This window comes from Anoplolepis gracilipes, chromosome 4, assembly GCF_047496725.1.
Source record: "Anoplolepis gracilipes chromosome 4, ASM4749672v1, whole genome shotgun sequence".
In the NCBI taxonomy this organism is placed as follows: domain Eukaryota; kingdom Metazoa; phylum Arthropoda; class Insecta; order Hymenoptera; family Formicidae; genus Anoplolepis; species Anoplolepis gracilipes.
This window is the reverse complement of record NC_132973.1, coordinates 9,181,165-9,208,930: the sequence shown is the minus strand read 5'-3', so window position 1 is coordinate 9,208,930 and position 27,766 is coordinate 9,181,165. Positions and strand designations below refer to the sequence as shown.

The following is a 27,766-nucleotide window of genomic DNA, read 5'->3' as shown; positions in this document are numbered from 1 at the left end:
ATCTATATCTTAAATCTTAAATAAAATCATATTCTTATTTTAAGAATATACTACTTCATTACTTGAATCTTCATTACTTGAAGTCGGAGTCGGACTCTTTACTTTTTTCTTCGTTTTTTAAATGACATTTTTGAATCTTTTTGTCTTTCTTACGTTTTATAGTGATATTTGACGCATTGTTTTCTAACTTATCATGTTTAGAATCAACTAAATTATTTTGTTGAAATATTTCTTTTCTTATATTTGTTGCATTATCTGATGATTAAGTAATTTGTTCAATATAAGTATTTATAAATTGCTCAGCCTTATCATAATTATCTGAACATTTAGATAAATAAATATTAAGACATTACATATTTGCAGATTATTTTACATGTAGTAAGTTTGCATATGTTTTAAGAATACGAGTATAATATACCTTCTCTATAAAACAGCATTAACATCAAATTTTTCCATGACGACTGATAGACTGCATTAGATTTTACTAATGCTTTAAATTTAACATCAGATGTGGTTTTTTACCATTAACAAACTGAATTATTATCTGTTAACCAGATAAGAGGGATGACTGCGTATTCTTTCTGAGTGCCTTTTAAAAATTGCACTATTGCATACATATTTATTTCGGACAGTAGGATTTATATCTTGTTTTTTTCTCTATTATGTATGTGTTTTAGTATATTGAGAAAATATATTCAAAATTAATATTATAAAATTATTGATATTAAAATGATAATAACATTTACAAAAATTCAACTATCTCAATTATAATTTATCAACTCACAATCAGTTTTATTTATATTATAAATAGTTCAAATTTTTAGTAATGTTTTGAAGAAATTTTTCATATAATTCGAATAATGAAAGTATTTTTCTCGCAATCTATCTTTACAATGTATATAGTTATACAAACAAGCGTTGCCTCAATGTATACGTTATTGCTTAAACCTGATTTTTTTTCTATAAAAGTAATGATATGAAGAAAATGCGTTAATTGAGAATAAGTAGAATATTATTATAATATTATGCTATGTTATATCATATTTATTATATTATGTATTAGATTATATAAAGGGTGTCCCAGAGCACTTGTGCCAACGCTCGTGAGCAGGTAGGGCACAGTAAACTGAGCAAAAAGTCTTATACCATTTTGCAATTTTCGCCATAATTATTAAAATATTAATTAAAAACGCTGAGCGTATAAGCGCGCGCCGCATATAGCGCTCAGCATATCCTGAGCGTTTTTAATTCATAGTTCAATAATTATTGCTGCTCACGAGCGTTGGCACAAGTGCTCTGGGACACTCTGTATATATAATTTAATAATGCGTATAATATGATTGTGTATTTTACTTTAAAACATTTATGTATATATATTTCTTAAACATAATATTCATATATATATATATTTGAATCTTCGTTATTTATGCACGATAAAATGATAGGTATGTATTGATTACAGTGGGTATTTTGTAGAATGATCCGAACTGCTACCGCACTGATTGTCGCCATCCCTAGTTACCGTGTGAAAATGACAAGTAATTAAAACTCTTACCTTTTATGAAAATAAAACGAAGGTGAAAATTAACGGAGACACACGATCATCGTAAATTTCTACGAGATATAAACATTTATAACAAGAATAGATAATTAAAATAGATACGACTAATTGAATAATAATTGTATTTGAATAACAGAAATCTAGTTCCGAAATTCCGTTTCTATGATATAGACTGAGAATATTGATTAAACGTCAATCGCATCCTTTATATGCGCGCGACTAAGTTTTAACTCGCTGATCTTGGATCAACTTTGACTCCGGTTAGCGATTTGCTGCCTCTTTCTACAACTTATAACTTTCTACCTGTAATGTAGACGAAGAGAATATCTAGTTAATCGGAGTTCTCGTTAATCGCGATGCGATGTTAAGGCTCGGTCTACAATATGTGGAGTATACCTGGATTAAGAAGTAAGAGGATTTTGGTATAAGAGAGCTGGAGAATAAGGGCATGAGCGAATAAAATATTTTTATTTCCTTGTTCCTACTTCAACTTTTACTTCTTATTGTGAACCGAGTCTAATTCTCTCGGATAATCTCCAGTGTTTGAAATTTCTCCAAAGTTAAAAGAATTAGTTGTTTTCTCCTCTCGTTGTGTGCCTGAACATGTGCGCGCATTTGTTATTACTTCGAGGTACTTTTGTATTCTTACGATATTTATTTCTTAATATACTACGTATATATCTTCGTTAAATATTTAGAGAAAAAAATAATGTCGCATAATACAGTTCAGTGCACACTTTCAAATATCTTGAACTTCTGTCACGAATCTTGTATATTTAATGTTAAGATCTGTTATATGATTTTAACGTTATTCACATTTTATTTAAAATTCCATAATGAATGCAATTTTCTTATTGGAATTAATTAATTAAAAAATTCAGGGTCAGACTAAATTGCGGTTTCAAATACAGACATGTAAATATGTATCCCTGTTAATGATTAATCAAAAAAAATTACTGTGCTGTTACTGTAATAAAGAAATGCAGTATTTAATAATCATGTTAGGAAGTGTATTGGTCTTCTATCTCCCTGCTTTTTTGCTTAAAATCATATAAAAGAAATGACTGAAAGATAAATTATAAACAATCAGATAAATTAATTAATTAAGAAATATATCATAAAATTTCTTAGCTTCTTAGCTGAAAGCTTAAACTTAGTTTTTTCAATTTTAAGAACGTTGCTTGAAATTCGTTCACATGTTTACGGCATTTTTATCCGAAAATTGCGCGAACAATATCCGTCTGTATAATATACCTGTGTATTTGTTTATTGTAATTAGCCTTGTAAATACAGCATTTTAGCGAAATAAATTACGTTAAATATTTAAAATCGATCAGACTCGCTAAACCTCTAAACATCCCTTTCGTTAGCTTGACGCTGATTTACTGTAATATAAGTGTGTATATAGTCCGTCCATGTTGTCAATGTATTTTTCTGTTGATAAACATTCAACAGTCGCCGCAAAAGCGCTTCGTAATTATTACATTATAACGAGCTAGATCGATTTCCATAATATTTTTATTCGAGTAAGTCACCAAGCATTATTTTGAAAAAAAATTATAATATTCGTGTAAACACATGAGATCTTGTACGTACTCTATAGCATAAATATTCAAAGATATTCAATTCTCCATAAAATAAGTGTAACTGTTATACCTGATATTATGGACCATAATAAAATTTTTATGTTCTTGTAAATGCCTTATCGTTGTTTAATTATTTTTCCGAAGTCTTTTCATTGCGTAAAGAAAAATGAAAGAGAAATGATATTTGAATGTAAAATTTATCCAATTAATTAAATATCAATTTGATAAATTGCATATTGTATACTTATATGTATACTTTATATATTTTATTCGTTTTTAAAAATATTAATTATTCAATAATTTATCCATAAATCTTATTCGCGCAAATAACAATAATTATTATTATTAAAGGATTTGATAGTATTCATATATTTATTTTCATAAATATAAAATCTCGATTTTGAAGATACGATTTTTAATATTCTATTCTATATGGTTTTAATATAAAAATATTAATCCTATGATTACACCGAATTCTAGATTTTAGATAGCTTTTATGTAAAAATTTGTTTAAATAAAAATTACTTTCATGTATTATCGTTATAAATTATAATATTTTATATTTATATATTTCATTTTACAATTTAATATTCACATATAATATTTAGTTTATAATATAATATTTTTAATAACGTCAAGGAGAAAGGCAATATAAACCAGAGTGGCGTAAATAAAAATTTAAATTTTCTTTTAAATAAAAAACATTTATTTGAACGTTTTGGTTCATCTTCGGACCATCTATTACTATATATTGTCGACCCATTTCAGCGTTGTTATAGCATAAAATAAAATAAAAAACACAAACAAAAAAATTAGTGAAAACTAAAAGAGAAAAATGAAACAATATAATATAAAAAGATAATGCACTTTTTGTGATGTTTATTATATTATTCGTGCACAATTTGTGAATCTAGCACGGACTCGAACCAATCGGTCGTTTTACCGTGGCACTGGAAAGTGGATCCAGCTACGTAGTTCCGAAAACTCAATTGTGGATCCAGTTAGCGCCACTGTACGGCGGGGAAAAAGCGTTCCCTGAAAAACGGAGGCATGACCCCTCTCATTCTTCTCTCTGGTAGCTGTTGTCAATCTTACATGACATTTGTGCCGTACTCGTCATCGTCCAAAAATACCGGTATATAATTTAGAGGAAGGCCGGCAAACTTGTGGAGGACGAATATCTACGATATCGTCTGATATCGCCACTTTGTCAGGATGGACAAGACGAAGCTGGTCAGTAACGATTTGGAGCTGCCGCCTCTGCGAAGCTTAGACGACTTCCTGTTGGAGTCCGCACGTTTTCAGCTACCAAATCTCAAAGACTTGGAGAAATGGGGCAACCGAGTGGTCAACAATCTTCTATATTATCAGACCAATTACCTGTTCATGTCTGTCATTATCTTCCTTATCGTTGGGTGAGTTATCCTCATAATCCTTGCAAAAAAAAGTGATTATAAAAATTGCGCATAAATATTCTTTATGTTGAATTTTTCTGAATCTATGTCAATTGCAAAACTTTCATTTCTTCTGGTAATCTTAAGACTTCTGATTTTATATATGGTATGTTTTAGATGTAATATATTATTTTTTTATTAACAAGTTTCAAAACAAGACAGTTGGAACACCATTTAATATTAATTAATATTTCTTTAAAATTGTTTTCAAATAAATATTTTGTATTTTCTTGTGCTTTCTATATAAATTTATTTCTGTCATGTTTATTATTGTATGAATTCTATGCATATAGATTACTTCATCCTGTTAAAATGCTAGTCGGTATGCTAGCAATGATGGCAATTTTGGGTATATTTGCTTATGTATCAATGAAAGGAAGTGTGATACATAATTTTAAAAGGCAATATCCAGCTGTTGGAGTATTGTTTATAATATTTGCTGGATGTTTTATAACATATACTCTGGGGTCTCTAATAGTTTTCCTGCTGGGTATTTTGTTACCTTTCTGTGGTAGGTGTGACAATTGATACTATTTTATATCATTATTTATATTAATTTTGTCATTTATTGCTTTTTGAGTAATAGAAAAAATGAATTACTTTACTTACCGCATTAATATCTTCAGTGACCTTCATGCATGCCTCACTGAGATTAAGAAATATCAAAAACAAGATTGTCAACAAAATTGAAGGCATCGGCTTGAAACGCACACCAATGGGTGTAGTTCTGGGACATCTCGGTATGGAAGAAGAATTCTTTTCATAAATTTCTATAAGTTATTGCTTTAAAATTATTCATATGAGCTGAATGAAAATGCTTTACAATCCTTAACTACTTTGCTCTACTCACATGATATTTATAGGTTTCTCATACCAATCGTTATATTATAAAGTTTTGACATCTATTTTTAAATATCCTTTAGACAAAAATTTGAAAAAAAAAAAAGATAGACATATATTTATCTTTAATATTATCATATTCTCTTATGCTCAATAGTATCATAAAAAAGGAAATTCCAATGTTTAAAAAGTAATTTTAGATCAATACATTGTTAATGGCAAAACACCATATTTTCTTATCTAGTCGCTAAATGATATTTAATATCTACATGTTATATTTTAAATGCTTATATAATGTTAATATTTGTAATCAAATCTATGTATATTTGCTATAGTGTGTGAATGAAAGTTTACAAATTTATTATTTATTAACAATATTTTATATTTTTGGACAGCATTTTCTTTAATATGGCTTTACCTGCTATATGTATATATATACATACACACACACACACAAAATATATATATATAACATTGAACACATATAGCGTTGTCTCCGAATATAATGTTTATTATTAAAAGAACTGTACACACACTCTTAAGGAGCATAGACAGTAGCATAGACAGTATATTGATATTGTATTGATTTAATATATGAAATCTGTTTGATGAAAAGGTTATCGTTATATATAATGTATTGAAATATGTATATGAATAAAAACACTTGAATTATCTTTCTTATTTTTTCAAAGAATTTTAACAGGTGTTATCTCCAGAACATAATACATTGCAGTATCAACAAAAATTTTAGGAACTGAATTTACTAACAATATATATGATTTCTTTTTATATTTAATTTGTTTTTTATTTTAGTATTTATTTATTCATAAATTTGGTAAATAGATTGGCAGACGCACATTAGACAATTAATTATTGGCTCTTATGTTATAATTTTTTATGCAATGCTATTTATTTAATGCTACTGTATGGAATTCTAATTAATTATGAATTATGTTATCTAATATTCTGTTATTTTTTTCTCATTCCACTATACAGAAGATGTGACTGGTATGACCCTGCGTGCGCAGACATCACTCATACAACCGCCTCATTAATATCCCGCTTTCTGCATCAGGTTGTATATTAAATTGAAAAAAATTAATATCAATAACTATTGATATTTATCGCCACTGCTGCTCTAATCGAATCACAGTTCCACACATTATTATCATGATGAGATGAGTCTTGTAATATTTCAGAATATATATTTGATAGATATTTGTAACTTAAAGCAAAAGCAATCTGTGTTATGTGATTCCTAAAACTGACAATAGCAATGAATTATTTTACAATACTAAACAATGAATTTACATATTTATATCAACTGTTTATTTTTTCTAAAGTATTTTTAAGGGAACTGTCTTAATGGATATACATATATCTATTTTTTTAAACATCATTATATAGCTTATATATGTGCTAAATATATATTATATGTGATGTCAATATTTAAGATCAAGAGCCTGAAACTACATGATGTATATAAAGTATGATATTTTGAATTGATTTGTATATATGTACATATATAGATTAGTAATATATATGTGTATAAAAGACACATGGCAAATTGTTTTTGCAAAATTTTGTTATATTATATCATCTTCATTTTAATTTGGAATTTTAATGTATGAATCCTGCACACATCCAATCCTATAATATTAAAAATATTAATCATGTATACATATATCTGTATTTATTGATTACAATGCTACATTGAAAGTTATATATCTGAATGAATATTAAATCATTAAATTGTCTGTACAAACACAAAAAATTTATATATAAAAATTTATAATATAATGTGAATAAATATAATGTGAAGTAATATGATTTTAAATATATATATTTAAATATTATATATTTAGATATATATATATATATATATATGTGTGTGTGTGTGTGTATATATGTATACACATGCATAATAAATTCAAGAATATATCTCTTTTCTACTATGTATATTAAAGAATTATGATATTGTACACTAAAAAATAAGTAAAAATACAGATACTTGACATGTATGAAATGTTTTTTGTGTCAATGTATATGTAATATTAGTATACTATATATCTATTAATATCTTACTTATAATACTTGTAAAATATTTCAATTTATATCTATCTTATAACTAATTATAGCGGCAGTTTTAACTTGAACAGATTATCTTAATAAAGATCACATACATTAATATATGTGATATACTACAGTAACATATAGAATAACATTGAATTATTTTATTGAATTCGTAATATGAACCTTATATCTTGAATCACATTGACGAAAGTTTTCTTTCATGTAGCATTCTTTAAGATATCTTACTTTATAACATGTTCTAGCATGTTTTAATCATGACATATGTAATAATCTGTTGCATATGTGACATTGAAATATTTCACTGGAAGTACATTTGAGACAGCTGTACACATTATGGACGGCACTTACAAGTTTTTCAGAAATGGTATTAATAAAACGAGTAAGTAATAACAAGAGAAAATGGTGGGTAATAGTGGCTGTACACAATGTATGTAACTGACAATTTCTCTTACAATGTATTATGAGTATATCAAATCTTATCCTAGAATAAAAAGATTATATAGTGAATGAAAATTTGAAATGAACACTGAATGGCAGTGCTTCACTACGTTCAATCTCTGTCTTTTATAAATATCCATCTCTCTATTTCAATTTACATAAATTTATATAAATCTAAGAAAGACTTGTGTTTGTTAATTTCAAAGAACAGAATCAGCTTAAAATTTTTATCTTTAAAACACAGTATATAATTTTTACAAACTTTCATAGAAATATATTGGAATACTATTGATGAATATTTTTCCAATTCAAGTTTTTAAATTGATGAATTATAATGGAAGAAATAATTCACTTATGATATGTTACTGTATCTTTGTTATAAATACTGTGTTTGTTGGAAATAAAATTGTATCTAATAGACGTGTATTTGAAGACAATGCACCAACGTTTGTTTTCGGGAATGGCACTAAAAAAGTATGTTCTGTTGATGGAAATCCCATATCCTCCATTTTAATCAAGAAGTGCTAAAAACGATTATAGTATATTACATATTTTTTAATACATTACATAATTTTGCAGTATTAAAAAGATATTTTGAGAACATACTTCTATAGTATCTGTTGCACACATTGATATTGTTTCCTTTGTACCATTTGGCAGTCGTAAGCAGAGCCGTAAAAAGGGTTCATCACCTGGATTTAAAAATTTTATAATATAGGGTATATGGAAAATATTTTGTAAATTACAGATATGTCATGCTTACTTGTTTCAACCTTAACTGTATCAGATTTTAATTTTTCATTGTTTAGTTGTTTATCTTTAGCCTCACATTCATTCAGCTTTCTTCTTTTATTAAAGGCAGTGTTACTGCTACTTGGAATACTTGAACTTGTAATGTTATCTGATGTAACATTTTCACTTTCTGCATACATACAATACAAATATTAAATTAAGTAAAATGGTTTTATGATATACAGTTTTGTAAAATAAATGAAAAAATCTACAATATAGTATACATAATCAATCTTTGTAATATTATTTATTTAAATAAAAAATATTAACCTGAATTTATTATTTTTTCCGATAAAAGCCTAGAAGTTTTGCTACTGGGACCACAATCCTGAAAATAGAAATATTATAAATTTAAAATTATTCATACATAAAAGAGAGAAAAGTTGAAATTATTATTGATTTAAAAATTTAATAACCAACATTTTTTATTTGATCAGTTAGAATATTCCGTTTTGGAGGCGTTGTAGGAAAATTATTCCAATCTTTAGAATTTGATGTAACTTGTGAAGCACTTTCTGGAGATGCATGTGTGCTTAACATATCATTCAAATCAGAGATCAGACTATCCACAGTAATGTTATTGTAAGTTCTCATACATTCTCCTGTTCTAGGATCTACAATTGCGAGATATGGATACGTCACTACATTATAAAAATCTACGTAACGTCTTCCATCCGATGCGCTGCACAAAACCTGATTGAAAAAATAATGACAAATATAGTATGGTAATAAATCAAAATCTAAACCATAGAAAATCATAACTTATGTGACATACTTGCCACAAAACAAAATGATCTTTCACAATCTCTTGAATTTGTTGATTAGGCCATACATCTCTATTAAGAACTTGACAACTAAACTCTTGTGGATTTTGAACATTGACGAGCAACCAACGATTCAGAGTTTTTGCATGGTCTCGTGCCTCCATGAAAGAGCCCAAAAAGAGAATATTGCTTGGCGGTCGGAATAAATCTTCTAATCGTTTTGATTTCTTTTGAGAAATGTGTTTCATGCCTGTTACTCTATGAGTCATTTCCTCCTCTTGTCGCTCTGCATCAATTTGTATTATTCGATATGTAACACATATTAACTAATATATGCCATACAATAATACATACGGGTTTCTACTGCAAAGTCTCTGAATCTATCGAACACATTTGACAATCGTGGAAATGAACACATTGGCTCTGACGGCACCAGTACCTCTTGCGTGGGTAATATAGGAGCTCTTACTGGCGGCTCAGGATTTGAATTCTCGGTCTCCGGTGGTCTACCACCCTCGAACATAAGACTAATCGCCATCTCGACGTTTCCATCGGCCAATGCTAGATATTGTTGTGCCGTCGTCTCACTCTCGCCTGACAGAAACACGAAATTTGACAATATTGAGCATCGAATATATTTATTCGCAATAAAATACCAATTTTGATAATGATCTCTCCTCGATATTGTTTTAATTCATTCTAAATATAGAAAGATGTATGTTTACATTTCCATGACTCTTGTATTTGCTTGTTGCACTGAATTTAACCTGAATGTGACGATATTTTTGCGCTAATGCATCGATAAAATACTCACCCGTTACTTCGATAAATTTCACAATTAATTCACGCTCCATTGTGAATTAGTTTGAATTTAGAAGGATTTTTCTCGTTGCGCAAATAAACACACGCGATTGTAGAAGAAAAATACCTCTAAATCTTTTTTTCTTCCTCTTTCTTTCTATCTCTATCGCCATTTACGCGCATCGAATGACATCTCGAAATCGAACATCTCGACTGATCTCGAAGGTCTCGACACGCTGCATTCTGACTGCACTTTGCGTTGCACTTTGTTACACTTCCTCCACACCGTAATAAACGTTTCTTCCTTTTTATGTAATTTTCTCAAAATTTCAAATTGATATTAATTCAATAGTTATATTTTTATTATATTTCATCCACAGATTCTTTTTGATATAAAATTTATTTATTAATTATCTTGATTATAATTTTTTTACACGCTTGCGATAAACGAGAGTATAAAATTATTTTCAGAACTTCTGTAATAATAATAATTACACAAATACAGTTTTTACACACACATATGTGTAAGAGCAGCGATGAAAATATTTACATTATATACATAATGAGAGATATAATATATATATATATATATATTATACTTGTTATTACAAATATCTTTTAATCATTATATTATTTTTATATAAAAATTATATTTTTTCTTCAGTGATGATTGGCGATGACCGTCAAGGTCGATTGACAGGGTCAGCTTAATTCCTCGAGCAAAAAATTTATCAAAGGATCATGGAATAAAATAAATGATTAAAATACAGAAATATAAAAAAATTTTTATTGCAGTAAAAAAAAAAAACATAAATGTCGATAACAATGTTGTTCATAATTACCAACATGAGTTAAGTCACTACTGTATTACCTTTAGAGTTCATGCCCTTTGTAGACCCGGCCTAATATAACGAACAACCATTCAAAATTTCTTCATACAGAGAACAGAGAATCGAAGTATGTGCCAGTATGTGCGAGATGAATTAGGCAAGTTGTCTAGTCATTACCTTGTAAAACACGATATTTTTGGAAAATTAAAGAGAAGAGATGGAATAAAAGAATCAGATATATATATTTATAAAAAGAAGGCAAAATGAGCGTTACCGGTAAACAGTTCTATGATAAGATTCGCGAGCTGCGACCGGATCTATCATCGGGGATTACTCCAGAGATTTTGAGCAAGGCCTGCAACGATCCCAGCACGCAGCCTTTTCTGGAGTGGTTTTGTAAGAATGTGAGCGGCGCTAATGTCCTCTCTATCGAAGAAGTAGAATTGTAAGATTCCCCTTACGTAGTCGCAATTGATTGAAGAATAGAGTTTTGACAGTCTGTTTCTTTACAGAAAAAATATGTTGCAAAACACCGGCGAATGGCTACAGGACGAAGCATTGGACGCTGCATTGGAGGAAGCAACCAGAGAATGCCCAGACTTGCTTCAGCTTGTCAATGTGGACGATACATGTAAAGAAGATTTATTTGCAGAGTATGAAATATTGAAGGAAAGCTCTAGAGACAGCGAGAAATTTCTTCAAACGTTAAAACATGGTTTAAAAAATTTAAAGTAAGAACACAAGAAATTGTATATTCAAGATGTTTGTATGCTAATTAAATGATTTGAAGCCATGTACTTGTTACAGGGATATTGAAAATGAGTTGGATGATGATATTGAAGAAGCAGAAACTATATTGGCTAAAGAGCAGATTGAAACAGAAAAAGCATACGATGATTGCAGTGTGATTTTGAAAGAGTTTGACAAAAATAATTGTCAGTTTTCTGAAGATGTTTCTAATCTTCTAAGTGTATATGGAGATGCTATTAAAAATGTAATTATTTTAAGCTCTATAATTGATTTTCATTATTCAATTCTTTTATTATTTTTTATTTTCTTTTCTAGCAAGGCAGTCCAGTATTGTGGTCACAAATGCCCATAGACCTGTTTATTAAACAATTAGGACTTTATAATCATTATCTAGGTATTTATATAAAAAAGCATTTTGGAAATGCTAATAAGAAAGAGCAGGAAGAGGATTCTGATTATGCATCTCTAATAAATGATAGTAGAGAGAAACAAGTTGATGAAAGAATGCATGTGTTATCCTTGTGTAAGACTACGTAAGTATAACTATTTCTTAAAGAAAATTTATTAAATAATGTTACTTTATTCAGTTTATAGTATATATTTTGTTGGTTCTATAGTTTCACAAATTCTAAAATGGAAGAGATTAGTGCTACTATTCAAGAAGAGTCTTACGTGGCAATGCTACAATGTATGCAAGATATCTACATTGATGGAGTTTTAAATGTGCCTGAGGATAATAAATTACAGTAAGTAATAACACTATTGATATTACTTGGAGTTATTGGCACTGAAACAATCAATATCATTTATTTTATATTTAAATGTAATATTTTATTATTCACTTAACAGTGATGAAATACAAATGTTAAGCATGAAGAGGGATTTTCTGGAGCAGAATATCCAACTTTTGTGGGATCAACAATTTTCTGAAGCAATAGTACAGTTCGCAGAAATGGAAACGTTAAAGATCTTGAGGAATGATGCACTTGCTCGTCTCGAACGCAGAAAAACTCGTCTAAAAAAACTCAAGAATTTACATTCTCTCGCAGTAGAACATGGACATGTTTATGTGGATTTACTATGTATGTTAATGGAAATGCAATTTTGTTCTCTACGAGAAGTTGCTGAATTTATTGCCGATGCTCATCATTACATCAGCACAGAATATAAACTGTCTTCTACAAGATGTGTAAGTAATGAAATAATTTCTCACTGTTTATGTTTATTATTTTAATGAAAGTGATTTCATTATTCATATGAAAAATATAAACTGCAGGAAGTCATGCAACAACAACAAGACGAATATTCCCTCGTAACTCAATCTCCAAAAATTTGTAATGTATTTAATCAAATATTTATTTCTATGATGCTTGGCAACGATATTTCGGACGAGTCATTTTCTGCAGCATTAAAAAGATATGATAACTTAATAGCCGACAATATCGAGAAGAAGAAATTTATATTCGAAATAGATGTAAATAATAAAATCGATATATTACAGAAATTGTAAGTACTACTTTCTTTAGTAACCTTATAGTATAACTGTGATGTGTTATTTTTATATAATTTCTATAAAATTAGAGTGGACGAAGTTAACAAGGATTATATGACTGAAACGCAAAATGGACCAACAATTAGCTTCAGGCCAGTTTCATATGAAATAAACAATAAATGTGAGGAGATATCTACAACTGTTCAAGAGATACAAGGAGATTTAACAAGGATTAGAAATCAATTCAAAGAACGAATGGTACAGCTATACGTGTTAATGAATCATCAATATTATATATCGTTTGCTAATAATTGTCATGTTATATAGAAGATGGATACCAATTTAGAACGGGAGAAGGACATTTTATGGCAAAGATTCTTGGCAGAGCCGGATACGTTAAGAATGAGATACGACGAAGTGGAACAAACAGCAAACGAATTTCATTTTGGACACAGAAAGTAAGCTGAATTTGTAAATAATAATAAATTCTAAAAATATGTAATGATTAATGAATTTTAAAAATATGTGAATTATATTGATTATATCAAGGATTGTCTAAAGGAAAGAGGTATAAATTCCAGTTATTATTTTTTCTAAATGTTTTCATATATATATTTTTATATTTCTCAAAATCAAAAATTATAAAGAAAATAAAAAAATTAAAATAATGCAATATACTGTAAGATCGTACATTCGCGTAAAATCTTGTGCTTTTCTAATCCTCCAAATTCTCGTAAAAAGAAAAATCCTGCTTGTGCCTCTGTTTTTAGAAATATGATCTACACGGCGCGTTACGTGTATGCGATAATGAATGATTCGTCTCAAGAATGCGTATGTATGCGTGTATGCTGCGCGCATGCGTATGTCGAATGTAAACTCAACGAGAGCTGACGTAGAAGAGGTACCCAAGTGTAACCTTGATCCGCGCGCATCGATGTCCCTCCCGCCCTCTCCCCCTTTCTCTCATCGATGTTGTTCTCTCTTCGCCTTCCCCCTCTCTCATCACTGACATAGTGTATTTCGTTCAAACCCGCTCCCGAGCCGCGTGTATGTATGTACACGCGAAAAGATTATAAGCAAACGTTCCGTGTACGAAATGATGTGCGTTTCCAAAATATTCGCGGCATTTCTCACATAAATACAAAAGAGAGAGAGAGAGATAGAATGAGGCTGAATCTTCGCACGATGCATGCTACGCTCGTTTTCCCTGTGAACAGAATTGCGGTAGAGAGGAGGGGAGGAAAAAGATAGATCGGCAAGAAAGAGAGAGAGAGAGAGAAAGAGAAAAGAAAAAGATGACGGAACGGGGAAGTGGCGTGGCGAGGAGTATTATCGATTCGCCGGGGCTCGTGAGTTAACGGTTTGTTTACACGAACGCGGGAACGGAGGGGTGACCGGGCAGGCGGAGTGGGACAGGCAACGCGCATGCGCCGCCCGACCAAAACAATAATAACAGAGTAGAAGGTTCATGGCTGGCGGACGCGAACGGACGACCGCTCGCTCTTCGCTCTTTCGAACTCGTTCAAGCCTGTCGTAGACTCTGCTCGCGTGCGCGAAGAGAGTCGGCCTGTCGCGCGAAAACAGTAAACCACGACGGTGGACGCGAGTACGAAACAAGAAAGAGAGAGAGAGGAAACGCGCGACGAACATTTAACAAGTAACGCTCCGTGTGTACATTTTTGCTGTACGAGTGTGTGCGTTGACAATCCGATAGGTACTTTGGAGACTTCTTTCGCCGAGAATACAAGTGTCGTGGAATTATCTCAAAGCGAAGTATCAAGACCTACCTCGAAATCTGTGAGGAGAGTTCCGGTAATTGAGTGATAAGTCGAAACTTGACAAGGCGTCTACCTGCTTCGATTAATTTTATCACAACTGTGAGAAACAAGGATAAGCCGCGTACGGAATTGTAATACTACCTCGATAAAAAAAAGGAGATAAGGTATAGTAAGTAAGACGTTCTTTGAAGATATATATACATATATATTTAATTCGAAAGTGGGAGTGTGCGAGAGAGAGAGAGAGAGGTACTATTTTCCCGTGGAGGCGAATCATCAGCTCGCTCTCACCGCTCGTGGATTCTCCTCTTTCTCTCCCCTGTGCGTTACCTCATCGGAGCGGGGTCGGTGCGTGTGACGAGTGTGTGTGCGCGCGTTGTGCAACTCGTCATACTAATTCGTCGTCAAGGAAAGAGAAAGAGAAAGAGAGAGAGAGAGAGAGCGCGAGCGCGTCGAAGATTCGGGTGTTCGATCGTCTCTGGAAACAAAACAATGCGCTGCTGGTGTAGCTTGTAGCGTCGCTCCATTTACCTGTATGTGTGCGTGCGTTACGTGTATGTATATACACGTACCTGCTGCGCGACGCTCTAGTGTGTGTTTGTTTATGCGCGTAGATTAGCCGCGCGATATTCATTCAACAATCAGACGCGCTTCGACTCTCGTCGTCGTCGTCGTCATTTCGAAAGCAAGCAAGAGCGTATCATCGAGTGAAAGAGGGTGTCGTCTCGCGAATTTATCCGGTGAATCACGCGCGTCCGTCCGATTACGCACGGCTGGATCACGTCGCCGGATACGACGTGTATACGTCGACGCTCCGCGTCGTATATTATTGTTGACGTGTCGGCGACGAGAGAGGGAAAGAGTAGACGAGAACGGCTTGCGCTAATTATCGGGGAACAACAACGGTATCCTTTCATCGTGGGAGAAGGAGAAGCAGAGCCTCGCGGTAGAAGTTTTTCCCCATTCGAAGGAAAGTCTTTCCGACTGTTGACAACTGTGTTTTGACACAACATAAGAAGAAATCGCACGCGGTATTTTCCATCTTTCTCTCTCTACCTTCACAATTGTCCGTCCGTGTATTGTGTTATTGACGAGAGAACGTCGACCCACGTAAAGATCGACGCGGGAAAAAGAGAAAGAGAGAGAGAGAGAGGGACAGACGTTTGCCAACACGAGAAGAGAAAGACAACGGCAGCAGCAGCAGCATCGAAGACTAGAAAGAGAGGGAACAATAACAACAATAGAGAGAAAACCCGTCCAGGTTTCCGTTGCGCATTTACTACCAAGCAGTAGTAAACTTACAGCGCAAACATCCCTGCTCTCGCGAAAACGTAAACAGATACCGGAAGAAAATGCCGAGCGCCGAGGAGACGACATATCTGATCGGTGTGATGCCTGATGGCGCGGCACAAGCGGACGCATTCCTGGCGCGCGATGTCGATCTGCTGGTGTCGCAGATCAAGGAGAATCTACGGCTATCCAGCCTGAAGGCCAAGTCCAGCGTCAGCCATAAGAACAGCCGACCGTCACCGTACCGGATACCGGCACGTTCCTGGGCGGACCCGGCGGCCGGTTGCGAGGTTTGCGGCCTGCGATCGAGCAGCCAGTCTCATCATCAGCAACAGCAGACCGCCGGTCATCATCATCATTACCACAGTCACCTGAAGAGGACCGAGAGGAGCAGAGTGGACGACGATCCGTATGAGGTACTGCAGGAGTTACTACGCGAGGGTGGGCTCATCAAAGAAGCGGTGAAGAGGCTACAGGCGAACCTCGACGAGCTCTCGAGCTCGGAGGTGGACGAGGACGAGGAAGTGGACGACGAGGACGACGAGCGACGGTCCAACGGCGGTTACCGCAGGAAACCGTATTTCTACGATTCCGAGGACGAGCCGCTACCGCCGATGTACGAGCCCCTGGAACTGTGAGATGGGAGTGTTTGAAAAGAATTTTCCCTGACGTTTCTTCTCGTTCTCGCCGTGAGTGGCACCTTTGAATACTATACTCTGTTGAAGACTTTACGGACATTTCTTACGGAAATAATTCGTTTCCCTTTGTCCCTTGGTGATATTGGGACGACGAATTGTTGAAAAAGTGGCTCGAGATCTCTGCGAAAGGGCAACGAAAACACGTTTCCTTCAGTTTATCGGAAGAAAAACGTGGGAATCAACCTGGTGAGCGTGTAACGGGTGAGAAGCGCGAGCGCGTCCGTAGACTAGACACAATTAGGCGAGAACTCGCCTTACATGGCCGTGTTTGTAAATACGCTGCGTTGTCGGCGCTGCGCGTTAAAGCTCGCTTCGTAATGTCTCGGCCGAGATCGTCGTCGTCGTCGTCGTCGTCGTCGTCGTCGTCGTCGTCGTCGTCGTCGTCGTATCGACGCTTGATGCGGGCCTACGTGGAAGACTTATGGCCGCGCGCCATTCGCGCGGACTCGCTCCGTCACCGAGATGCGTGTGTACCTTGCGGAGATGTTCCTTTCTCGTATTGCTTTGTACTGTGTCAGCGGTATATTCGTCCGTATCTCAATTCAATCAATATCGTTGGCGATAATTTATAATTTTATCAATAACGATTCGATTATTGTATTATCGCTCAGAATTCATGCGAAATGTTCCTTTCTTTCTAGAGCGGTGCTCTGTTAATTATTATTATTATTCGACGTCCCAAATTATCGAGAAATATCGCCGGCGATAATCATTGTAACGCGCGGGATGTAATTTTTTATACTTTTTTTTTTGGGGGGGGGGAAATATTGATTCTTTATAGCATTATTTTTTTGCATGATATATATTTTAATGTGTATTAAAATATGTATACTGACAATATCGTTATCACAGTACTTCAACAGCTGATTCGTTGCGAAACTTTTGATTATTGCTTCAAGTACTAAACGAATTTTTGTGGATACAGAGAAGAAAGATTAAAAAATTATGCACTATGATATTATTATTTGTATAATACATTTTATTTAATGAAAAATTTTGCTGATTATGTTTTAAAATTATTATAGTTACATATTTGCATACACATTTTGAATAATATTTTTACAAATTGAATCAAATGATTATTTCCTTTGATATTTGAATTAATCCAACACTTTTTTTTACAAGAGGAAAATCTTTAACATATTTCCATATATAATCTTTAAGATGCTCTCGGCTTCTGAGAAAAAGTCGCGAGTTATGTGGGATTTTTACCCACCAAAAACCTCTTGGTGGTCACCATAGACAAGTTCTAAGAAGAACGCTAGGCATTATAGAACTGATTCTGAACAAATCTAACACGTCAGCTTGCGCCTCATTTAATTCCGATTGCATCAGAAGTCTGTTGACTAATAGTAAGTCGAGTATAAGTCATCATTGTCTTGATTACATTAGATGAAGAAGGAAAGAAATATTTTGTCGATTTTTTATTAAAACTTTTTATTTATTAAAACTTATTATTTATTAAAACTAGAACAGTTTAAGCGCGCGCTATTTATTTTGTTTATGTTTATATTGTGTTGTATGGTTATATAGTGTATGTTAAAGCTAAGCGTTAAAGTTTTTTCCGCAATGCTAATTGATTATTAAATATTTAATTTTAACATTTACAAATGGCTTTCCAAAAAACAGCATCCTCCTTTCTTTTTCTTTCTTTTTTTTTCTTTTTCTTTATTTAATATTATATCCCTTCTCCTTTTTTCTTCCATCTCTTCTTTTTCCATTAATTAAACAAATATAAATTACATAATTAATATACATGTAATATCATGGGAAAATTTTATAATTAGGTTTATCATATACAATATATGCATATATAATATATCTACCTTTCTTTTGTCTCTCTTTTTCTCTTCTTCGTTTTCTTTAACTTTTTTTTAATTTAAATTTTCTACAAATTGTCACACAAACTGTCAAAATTTGACAGCTGCAAACGACACGCGCGAAGCAAGACACAATAATGCACTTGACATCGAGACAACCAATCAGCATTGCGGAAAAGCGATGACGATATCAATAACATACCTTTTTTAGAGAGGGATTAAACGATTACAGTTTTATTTGTTATATAATATGGTATATATATATATATTTTTTTTTGTGATCAGATCTTGCAACTCGCACTCCGAGAGCTTCGTAATATCATTTCAACAAAAAATAACGATCGTAGTACGGTATATCTGTGTAATAGAAAGTCTCTTTTTATGCTGTAAGTACTTTGCCGTCCACGTTGACACACGTTCTCTTTTCTACCTCGGTCGTCTATTTTTTTTTCTTCCCACCGATTTCCCCACAATATGAACATTATCTACATCTTTGACATTTTACATCTCTTTGTTAATACTCAAGCGCGTCAAAATTGCTCTAAACAATACAACCAAACGGAATTCCGGAGACCTTTTTTTTTTTTTTTTTTATTTTAAAATTGTAACAAGAGTCTTTGAGAGTTTTATTTATGAACTTCAATTATTATTTTTATGTTGAATAAACAATTTCATGAATAAACGAAATTGTATTCTCAACTAGACTTTGAGACTTCCACTTGTGTACAACGAATCTCACAATCAGTTCAATTCTCACGATACATTCACGCAGACGTAAGCGTTTTTATATAAACCTTCGTGCCGACCTCTTTTTATCCTCTTTGTTACTCCCGTTGCTTTCACCAAATGATAATATTTTGTGTCCTTAAAGACGCAGCTGTCGGAGACTAAACCAAGCTTAAAGCTAAGCTATTGAAATTGATCTCGCCTTGCGATGGGCTGGTCCGATCGTCATGCATAGCATGAAAAAATAAATGAGATCATCGTGTGTATTTTTCTCTCTTAACGATTGTGTTCTTAATATTTCCGTCACAATATAAAGACACAATACAAAGACATCGACATGGTCGTTGGACAGATTGCTGGCGCGGCTTATTAATCGCGATTTTCACTCGCTAAAATTGAACCGTGACATGTCTAGGCAGAACTCGATACTCCAATAGCATGTAAAGTCTTTGTTGACAGTTACTCGTGTATTCTACTTGCGCGTCTTCAATATTTTCACGGAATATCTTTTCTGTACGACTTCACTAGAGTTCTGCGAAATTTATGTTGCTTTAAAAAGGAGAACTAATATTTTTTTTCCAAAATTTAAAAATTTTCTTGTACTGACAACTTCGAGCTCTTTCATTTAATAACGTTTAGATCTGTTTTCTTTTTTTTAGAAGTTAAAGCTACCACAATTCTCCTTTTCATCGTGCTATATAATATGCGAGATCCTTTACGGGTGGTATTCTTATTCTCTAACGAAAACTCTATTTATAGAACATCCACACGAGTTCTTGCGTGAGATAATAATTCGACGAGTTTGCTAAGTAAATCGATAAGTGTACTCAAAATTCACTGTGTTTGCCTTGCAGGAAACTCGACGACGGAATCTCACACAATCAGATTGTATTATATTCTGAACTTTGAGGATTAGAGTTCTCGCGGTATCGCACTTAGAATACGCCTAGTACGCTTAGTGCAGATTCAACAAGAGAGAAACTATTGTGGCAAACTGTATAATTAACTATAAACTAATTAACAATTTTTGTTTTGATATCAGAAGTGCAGCATTGTAAAGAGACTTTCTATGTACCGAATTGCGATCATTAACTTTTGAAATTAATAGGCTATGTACAAAGAAGTGTCACTGCGAGATCACAAATAAATTTCAATTACAAAACAAATATAATTATACCATTATTATAAACAGTTATATTAATACAATTGTGTTGTGTCTGTCAATAAATTTACTAAATCTTTTTTTTTTTCCAATGTAATATAATCGACAATGGTTGCTTGCTCGAAATTAATAACGTAGACTTCTGATGTTATTCAAACTAAACGATTTGAATGAGATGACGTGTTAAATTAACTCTTCAAATATCGAAGGAAGTAACCAATTGATCTAATTTCTGAAAATATTCAGAATGTATGTGTATATATAAAAAACATAATTATTATAATAAAAATTTTAGAACATTGAAAGAATAAGAAATTTTTAATCATCATAAAATTTCTTATAAATAAAATGTATTATATCAGTAACAATATCATAGTGTATAATAACGTATAGATTTATAGATATATATGTATATCTCTTTTTCTGTGCATGTTTTAGTGCATAGCTACTTATCGCTACCAATCGCTATACATAGGAGAGACACACTGTTGATGTTACATACACATTGTACTCACACATGTAAGATCATTGTACACGGCGTGATGATATTCCATTGTCGCGTGATTCGCTTCGCGCGCATGAATAAAGATAAGATCTACATCTGTAGTAAAGGTCCTGATGGGGGCAGCTGTGTGACGTCACGAGTCAACAATTATATATATATATATATATATATATATATATATATCTCAAAGGCGATTACTATTCCACGTGTGTGATACTGCTACTTATTAATATCGTTCGCGAAAAGAAACCGCGACTCTCGTTTTATTCTTAAACCTCGCAATCAATTCGTAGAAGCTTTCGATTATTCCCGGGCGCGAGTGACGTCACAACTGCAGCGTCCGGGATTTTATTATAGACAGCGATGGTAAAATGCGGTCGCGACACGGTGACGCAATAAAAACGGCACACTTGTACGTAGCGATACGAAGCGACTAAGAAACGATACGATCGTTCGCGGCTTCGGCGTTGATTTCCGACAACGTTCGTCGCCTTATCCGACTAATTAGATAAGTTTAGCAATTAGTACATATTGCGCGTACCTACTGCGAGCGGAGTGAACGAATTGCGTCAGGATTCCATAGTTTCGACAAGGATACTTGTATGCGAGTGTGTTGTGTGTGTGTGTGTGTATATGTATATATGCGTGCGAGAGTGTGCGTGAGAAAGTTGTGCGTTGGTCATTTCTTTGTCTTTTTTTTTTACGATTACGAATGAGCGCAATCCTTCGTTCTTTTCTAAGTTCGTCGTTAAGGATCGTGCATTATGAAAAACTATATCTCGTTGTGATCGTTGGGCTCGCAAGTCCGACAAGTCTTAATTATAAAATAAAGAAGTTCAAAGTTTCAATGCAGATTCTTGTCGGTTGCGCGTTGTCGCGCGAAAACTTTCCACCCAATCCTCGGCACTTCCTTCTTCGTCATCAAACATCGGCATCAAACGGTTCTGCTTGGTGTCCGACGACGGAGCGTGCCACAAATACATCGTGGCGTTATATATATATATATACAGGATGTCTTGTCATTTCCGTTCCTTCTTTACAAGTAATCACTTGCGATTTGATTAGCGAAAGGTTGAAAATTAATTGCAAAATTACTTTACGCGAGATTCTAATAAATTACAGATATGATGAGAAATTTTATTTTAATCTAATTAATTTTATAAATAAGATTTTAATTGAAGTATGATTTTAAATTCAAAAACTTGCTTAATGTTGTTTAATGTTTCAGTTTAGCATATTATTAAGTTGCGTGAAATTTGCTTGTTAGAGTTATATTGACTCGTGTTTCGTCAAACTGAAGATCTGTCATCATCAGAAACGGCGGCACAGTAACGGGACACCCTGTATAGTCAGCAGTTCACTGGCCTTCTGATCGTTGGCGCACATTGAAGGTATTCTTCGTGCCAGCTTCTAGAAATTTGCTTTTAGCCTTACGTTCGTCGATCTATCTCACGTTGATGGTAACCGCGAAACGTCGTGATAAACCGTTCGTGTTACATGAAACCGCGATATATCTCGGATTTTCCGCACTGTTATTTGATATCCTTCAAGCTTTTAAGAGCGTTTACTATCCACAACTCGGTTCTGAATAATCTTTCCTTTAATCTTTTAATAATACGCAACAAAATTCTCGCATACTCGATTTTTCTTATCGACGCATAGCAAGGGAATTGCTGTAGAACGGTTGTCGTTTCGTAATAATTCTCGCAAAAGAGTTGACTGCATGATAATGACTGTAATAATAATAGCAGCTATAAATTATAGTTCTTAAAGGTCCTTGCGGGTATAAAACGAAACTGACATGTTTTTACGAGCCACTTTGACGCTTCTGACCTGAAACCGGTGACTAGAGATAGAAAGGAAAGGGTCGGTTGTCGATTTCAAGCAGAGGTAAGTCATTTAATAACTCGTGTCTTTTAGAAATTGATGTGCACTTTGCACACGAGCCAGCTGTCTTGTCGAGGCAATACAATTATTATCGTGTTGCGTGATATATATAAATGATAATTTAGTATATTTAGAGTTTTGACTTTAAAAATTTAAAAACAGTTTGATTTAAACAATTTAAACTGAAAAATTTAGCAGTAGCTATATTATTGCTCTATACATGTCTATTTTTATATATTCTACATTTTTGATATTTTTTTTTTATTTTTATTATACTGTCTATAATACTAATGAATTATACTTGAGAATTATAAAAAAATAATATTTAGAGGTGCACAATATATATATATATTCTAACAGTATAACAAATTGCTGCTTGACTGCAAATCATAAATGTTTATTTTTTACAATTAGAAAAAAAAGTCCAGGATTGGAGGGACTAACGAGTTCGCTCGATCTACAGAAAAGTCAAATGTCATCGTGAGACAGCATTTAAAAGCAAAGATTGTTAGGAATCAGTTTTGCGTCACGTCAACGTAATTCGATGACTTTATCGAAAAACTGGGGACATTCTTTTCGCGTTTATAAAAATGCACAAAATTAAATAAATCGAGCGATAACAACAACATTAACTTTCAATATTTATTTTTAACTCACTATACTTTTTGCTTTATTTACTTATTTGTCTATTCGCTGTAAACACGAAATTACGAAATCTTAGTTAACGATCTGTTTTCATTAGGAAGTAAATTTGTAGTAGCGCGCCTCGATGCAAGAAAAGGTGTGTGTGTGTGTGTATGTGTGTGTGTGTGTGTGTATATATATATATATATATATATATATATATATATATATATATATAGTGTATATATATATATATATATATATATATATATATATATGTGTACGTATTTCTTATTTTTCTTTTATGTAATTAGATTTTCCAGGATAATCCTATTTACCGAGTCGTTGCTGTTCGCTTTATCGCGTAACCGAGATAATCAATGGATACACATGTTATATGCGGCGCGAAAATAAACGGTGGAAAACTTGGCGCAGCTTGACCTAATTCAAGAACGTCCATTTATACGTTTGTCTATCATCTGTCGTCGCGATTCATGTGACATAGATGTTAATTTTACATTAATAAAAATATTCACGCAAGAAATATTTAAGTCTATTAATAATATAGTGTTGAGAATTTCTCAGAAAAACAGAGTATATTTAAGATTTTCTCTTGTCTTATCATATTTTCGTACCTTCTATGTAAATTTATTTTCATTGTGCGTATCGTGTGTATTTTTAGCAGCAATGAGCTTGATATTTCTCGCCTTATCAGATCAGTTTTGCAAGATTTTCTTTGCGAGATTGCACATATTCATCTGATATAATTCTCATTAGATTTTTCGAAAATACGCAATGACTTATGTATTTAATATACGTGAATCCTGTCACGTTGCCAATACATAATTTAAGCGGTCTGTAAGATAAAATGTGGACGCCCCCAAGGCTCTGATAAAGAGTTAAATTGGCTGAAAGAATTGATTTCTTGTTATATCACGAGAGAGAGAGAGAGAGAGAGAGAGAGAGAGAGAGAGAGAGAGAGAGGGTTTTCAATCGACTGATAAAGAAAAATAACAGTAAGTGATATTACGACGCACAGTGTGCGAATTGTAATCACAATAATCAAATATTTTATTTTTTTCTTTTTTTTCAATCTGAAGCGATATTGCTTTCGATCCTAATAATTTGTATCATTGATCTTGTATCATTGATCGACGGTAACTAGATTACGACGGTAACTTTTTATCATGTTTTACATTAACAAATAGCATCTTATATAATACGTGTAACGTTAGCGTGACCTTCAGGCAAGTTTCTTTGAGTCTGTCGTCTGTAAACTGAGAATAGGATTCTACATCGACTATAGAGTTTGAAAGAAAACCTTGCGCTATAATTGTACGCGAGACAGCATCGAGTTTCATGTTAAGTTTTTACTTATATTTTTCTCCAAAATAATAGAAAAAATTGCAGTTTTATTATCATCACATTTCGAGATATTTTTTAGGTCTTGTAAAATAAAGAGAAAAGTCACAAATTTATTAATGTCAAGTGAAAACGTTCACATGTGAATTGAATTCATAATGAATCACCGAGTTTCAATCATTATTATCCAACTGAGAAACATCGAATTAATGGACATTGCGTCATTCCCGAAATACACGAGATAACGTAACTCGATTTGTATTTATATCGCAAAAATTACATTGATAATACATAAAATTTCTTTATTGATACGAAACAAGAGATATGCTCGAACGAAAAAAATCCTTTATTGAACAATCTCTTTTATTCCGTGTCCAAAATTTTTTCCATTTATCCGCAATTATAAAAGCGACAAATTCGATATAAATCTTTCATGTTTTTTCGGCACACAGTCAGCGACACGCTCGTAAGTTAACAATTCGAACGTCTAATAACAGATATATCGACCTTGTCTGTGTGTTGACACAGATTTCGGCACGAGATAGCGAACGCAATGCGACCTAGTTGCAGATTGAAAAAAAAACGATGTGTATGTACGCATTATATTATAATGATCTCGATTCCTGTTAACTATTCATCACAATCTTCCGGCGCTTGCCTGCTTGTGTTATACAAGAAATGGTTAATGGAACCAGAATATGAGAGTATTTTCAAACGTTGACTTCTTTTTTTTAAATTCTCGATTATTTTTTTAAAAAATATATTGTAACATAATCTGAGCTTTATTATCTTATTACCATATATTCTTTTTTATTTATTTATCTATTTTATGAGCAAAAATATCTATGATATATCTATAAATGAGTATAGAATAGAAAACAAATTTATTCTTCTAAATAACTATCTAAATAATTATCTTTTACGATAGCAGTATATTTACTAGCTACGTGTTATTTGATATGAAAAGTTTCTTTTATGAAAATACAGCATCTTTGAAAATATGTAACAGACACACACACACACACACACACACACATAAAAAGGTTGCTGCGGCGGCATTATTGCATCAGATCGCGTCATTGTTCGGACTCGGCTGTCATCGGCCTTCATCGACTGTTGTCGGCCGCCGCGCGCCGGCTGAGCTGTCAGATGATCATGTGCTCGTGCTCGGCTGCGTCGGCTGTCATCGGCCTTCATCGACTATTGTCGGCCGCCGCGCGCCGGCTGAGCTATCAGATGATCATGTGCTTGTGCTCGGCTGTTGTCGGCTGTTGTCGGCCACGCGCAGCCAGCTGGCTGACAGTAGTCACGTGACCGCGAGCGAAGCTGTCAGGTGATTACACATCACGCTCTCGATATCGGAACTGATATATTTCGGATAAGGTATACGCGCACGTATAAAGAAACGTAATTTCCGGTAGCCTCGCGTAGTGATCACATCGATACTCTTGGTCGTCGGTTCCGGTCATCAGCGACGACCGCGTCTGCGACGAGACAATACCTCGGCAGGAGGTAACCTACAAACATGGCGGAATCTAATCAGGCGGACTCGTATGTATATTATATGATTTATATAACCGCATTGTTTTCATCGTGTCATTGCCCTTTGCCGTAACAGTTTGCACGCGTTTTTTTCCATTCGAAAAACAATGTAGTTTCGGTAGGCTTATTTCTTCATGTCAAAGTCGTGAGAGAAAATGATCTCCGTGTTTACGACCGATCGGAAAGTGATTTGTTTTCTTTATATGTTCGAGTGGAAAATTAATCTCGTCGAAATTACTTAAATCATTGGTTTCAATTATTTATTGTTAGTTGCTGTATTGGCGACAAGGACGAGAAGTCGACCGATGAATTTATGAAAGAACGATATTTTTTTACATGATCTTTCCAATGAACAGTATAATAGAATGTTGATAGTGCTCGCACATTTAAATTGCGAAATCGCTCGCCCGTAGCTAGAATAGCGTACGATCAAACTCGCTTTCCCCTGACCTGATCGGATTTTGAGGTTATGGCGCGCTACAAGGCTCGCTCCGTTAGAATCGCATTGACCCTTGGACTGTCTGATAACAGCACTTGTACGAGATGTAATAATGGGCTTGGTTGAGAAGACTGTAATAGATGCCTCGCGGCTTTAACCGTAACGTCGCATGTAGTAGGTCAAAATAATTGAAGGTTTCTTTTCATGTTGATTAATTCATCCTTAGTGGTAGTGATATTAGTAGTATTTATAAGAGAAATAGTAATAATAGCAAAAATTTAGAGAGAGAGAGAGAGAGAGAGAACAGTTTAATTATTTTCGAACGTGTTTTATTCCCCACAATAAAAAAATATTAATTTAAAATATATAGATTCTTTTTTTTCATACATACTTGTATGTAGTTAAACATATGACGTATATTTATTTCACGCGCTCGCGAAGAACGGATTTCTTTGTAGAAAATACAATTGCTTTAAGAAGGTTTCTAGGTTGCTAGACTTGCGTGTGGAATTTAATGACGCGTTGTTTACG

The 27,766-nt window shown here is 33.4% G+C and overlaps 5 protein-coding genes across 7 annotated transcripts in view; 4 read left to right on the top strand and 1 right to left on the bottom strand.

The window, feature by feature from the left end:
- Positions 1 to 4,226: 4,226 nt before the first annotated feature.
- On the top strand, positions 4,227 to 6,927 carry Jwa (PRA1 family protein Jwa). The gene is made up of 4 exons (XM_072890900.1): positions 4,227 to 4,562; positions 4,895 to 5,112; positions 5,228 to 5,341; positions 6,438 to 6,927. The coding sequence occupies exons 1-4, from the start codon at positions 4,363 to 4,365 to the stop codon at positions 6,494 to 6,496; spliced, it is 591 nt and encodes a 196-aa protein (XP_072747001.1). The 5' UTR covers positions 4,227 to 4,362; the 3' UTR covers positions 6,497 to 6,927.
- Positions 6,928 to 8,026: 1,099 nt separating this feature from the next.
- On the bottom strand, positions 8,027 to 10,548 carry LOC140665144 (UBX domain-containing protein 7). The gene is made up of 8 exons (XM_072890896.1): positions 10,344 to 10,548; positions 9,884 to 10,123; positions 9,541 to 9,815; positions 9,186 to 9,458; positions 9,036 to 9,093; positions 8,737 to 8,895; positions 8,580 to 8,665; positions 8,027 to 8,497 (listed from the first exon to the last, which is right to left on the bottom strand). Exons 1-8 carry the CDS (start codon positions 10,381 to 10,383, stop codon positions 8,336 to 8,338), a joined length of 1,293 nt encoding a protein of 430 aa, XP_072746997.1. The 5' UTR covers positions 10,384 to 10,548; the 3' UTR covers positions 8,027 to 8,335.
- A 695-nt stretch (positions 10,549 to 11,243) lies between these two features.
- Positions 11,244 to 15,323, top strand: LOC140665062 (uncharacterized). Its single transcript, XM_072890758.1, has 10 exons — positions 11,244 to 11,605; positions 11,673 to 11,891; positions 11,968 to 12,154; positions 12,226 to 12,443; positions 12,528 to 12,656; positions 12,760 to 13,099; positions 13,187 to 13,416; positions 13,492 to 13,660; positions 13,730 to 13,860; positions 14,173 to 15,323. Exons 1-10 carry the CDS (start codon positions 11,424 to 11,426, stop codon positions 14,291 to 14,293), a joined length of 1,926 nt encoding a protein of 641 aa, XP_072746859.1. The 5' UTR covers positions 11,244 to 11,423; the 3' UTR covers positions 14,294 to 15,323.
- Dip-c (dipeptidase C) overlaps positions 15,040 to 27,766 on the top strand; it is a 31,851-nt gene continuing 19,124 nt past the window's right edge. Inside the window, exon 1 of one of the 3 annotated variants that reach the window (XM_072890763.1) lies at positions 15,040 to 15,344. Coding sequence is in view for 1 of the 3 variants with exons in the window: in XM_072890761.1 (XP_072746862.1) it covers positions 26,780 to 26,805 (26 nt within the window). In the remaining 2 variants the exon portion in view is untranslated. Of the gene's footprint in view, positions 15,350 to 26,517; positions 26,806 to 27,766 lie in introns of those variants that run through there. The other 2 variants (XM_072890762.1, XM_072890761.1) reach the window with 2 other exon arrangements.
- Positions 16,533 to 22,229, top strand: LOC140665066 (uncharacterized). The gene has a single exon (XM_072890770.1). The coding sequence runs from the start codon at positions 16,533 to 16,535 to the stop codon at positions 17,106 to 17,108; it is 576 nt and encodes a 191-aa protein (XP_072746871.1). The 3' UTR covers positions 17,109 to 22,229.

Bases quoted from the DNA above. Each gene is read 5' to 3' on its own strand.
- Jwa (XM_072890900.1), top strand. From the start codon at position 4,363: ATGGACAAGACGAAGCTGGTCAGTAACGATTTGGAGCTGCCGCCTCTG. The intron at 4,563-4,894 runs GTGAGTTATCCT...CTATGCATATAG, and splicing joins ATTATCTTCCTTATCGTTGG to ATTACTTCATCCTGTTAAAA. The intron at 5,113-5,227 runs GTAGGTGTGACA...TAATATCTTCAG, and splicing joins TATTTTGTTACCTTTCTGTG to TGACCTTCATGCATGCCTCA.
- LOC140665144 (XM_072890896.1), bottom strand. From the start codon at position 10,383: ATGGAGCGTGAATTAATTGTGAAATTTATCGAAGTAACGG. The intron at 9,094-9,185 runs GTTGGTTATTAA...TTCTATTTTCAG, and splicing joins TAACTGATCAAATAAAAAAT to GATTGTGGTCCCAGTAGCAA. The intron at 8,896-9,035 runs GTTAATATTTTT...GTATGTATGCAG, and splicing joins GGAAAAAATAATAAATTCAG to AAAGTGAAAATGTTACATCA.
- LOC140665062 (XM_072890758.1), top strand. From the start codon at position 11,424: ATGAGCGTTACCGGTAAACAGTTCTATGATAAGATTCGCGAGCTGCGA. The intron at 11,606-11,672 runs GTAAGATTCCCC...GTTTCTTTACAG, and splicing joins TCTATCGAAGAAGTAGAATT to AAAAAATATGTTGCAAAACA. The intron at 12,155-12,225 runs GTAATTATTTTA...TTTCTTTTCTAG, and splicing joins ATGGAGATGCTATTAAAAAT to CAAGGCAGTCCAGTATTGTG.
- LOC140665066 (XM_072890770.1), top strand. From the start codon at position 16,533: ATGCCGAGCGCCGAGGAGACGACATATCTGATCGGTGTGATGCCTGAT.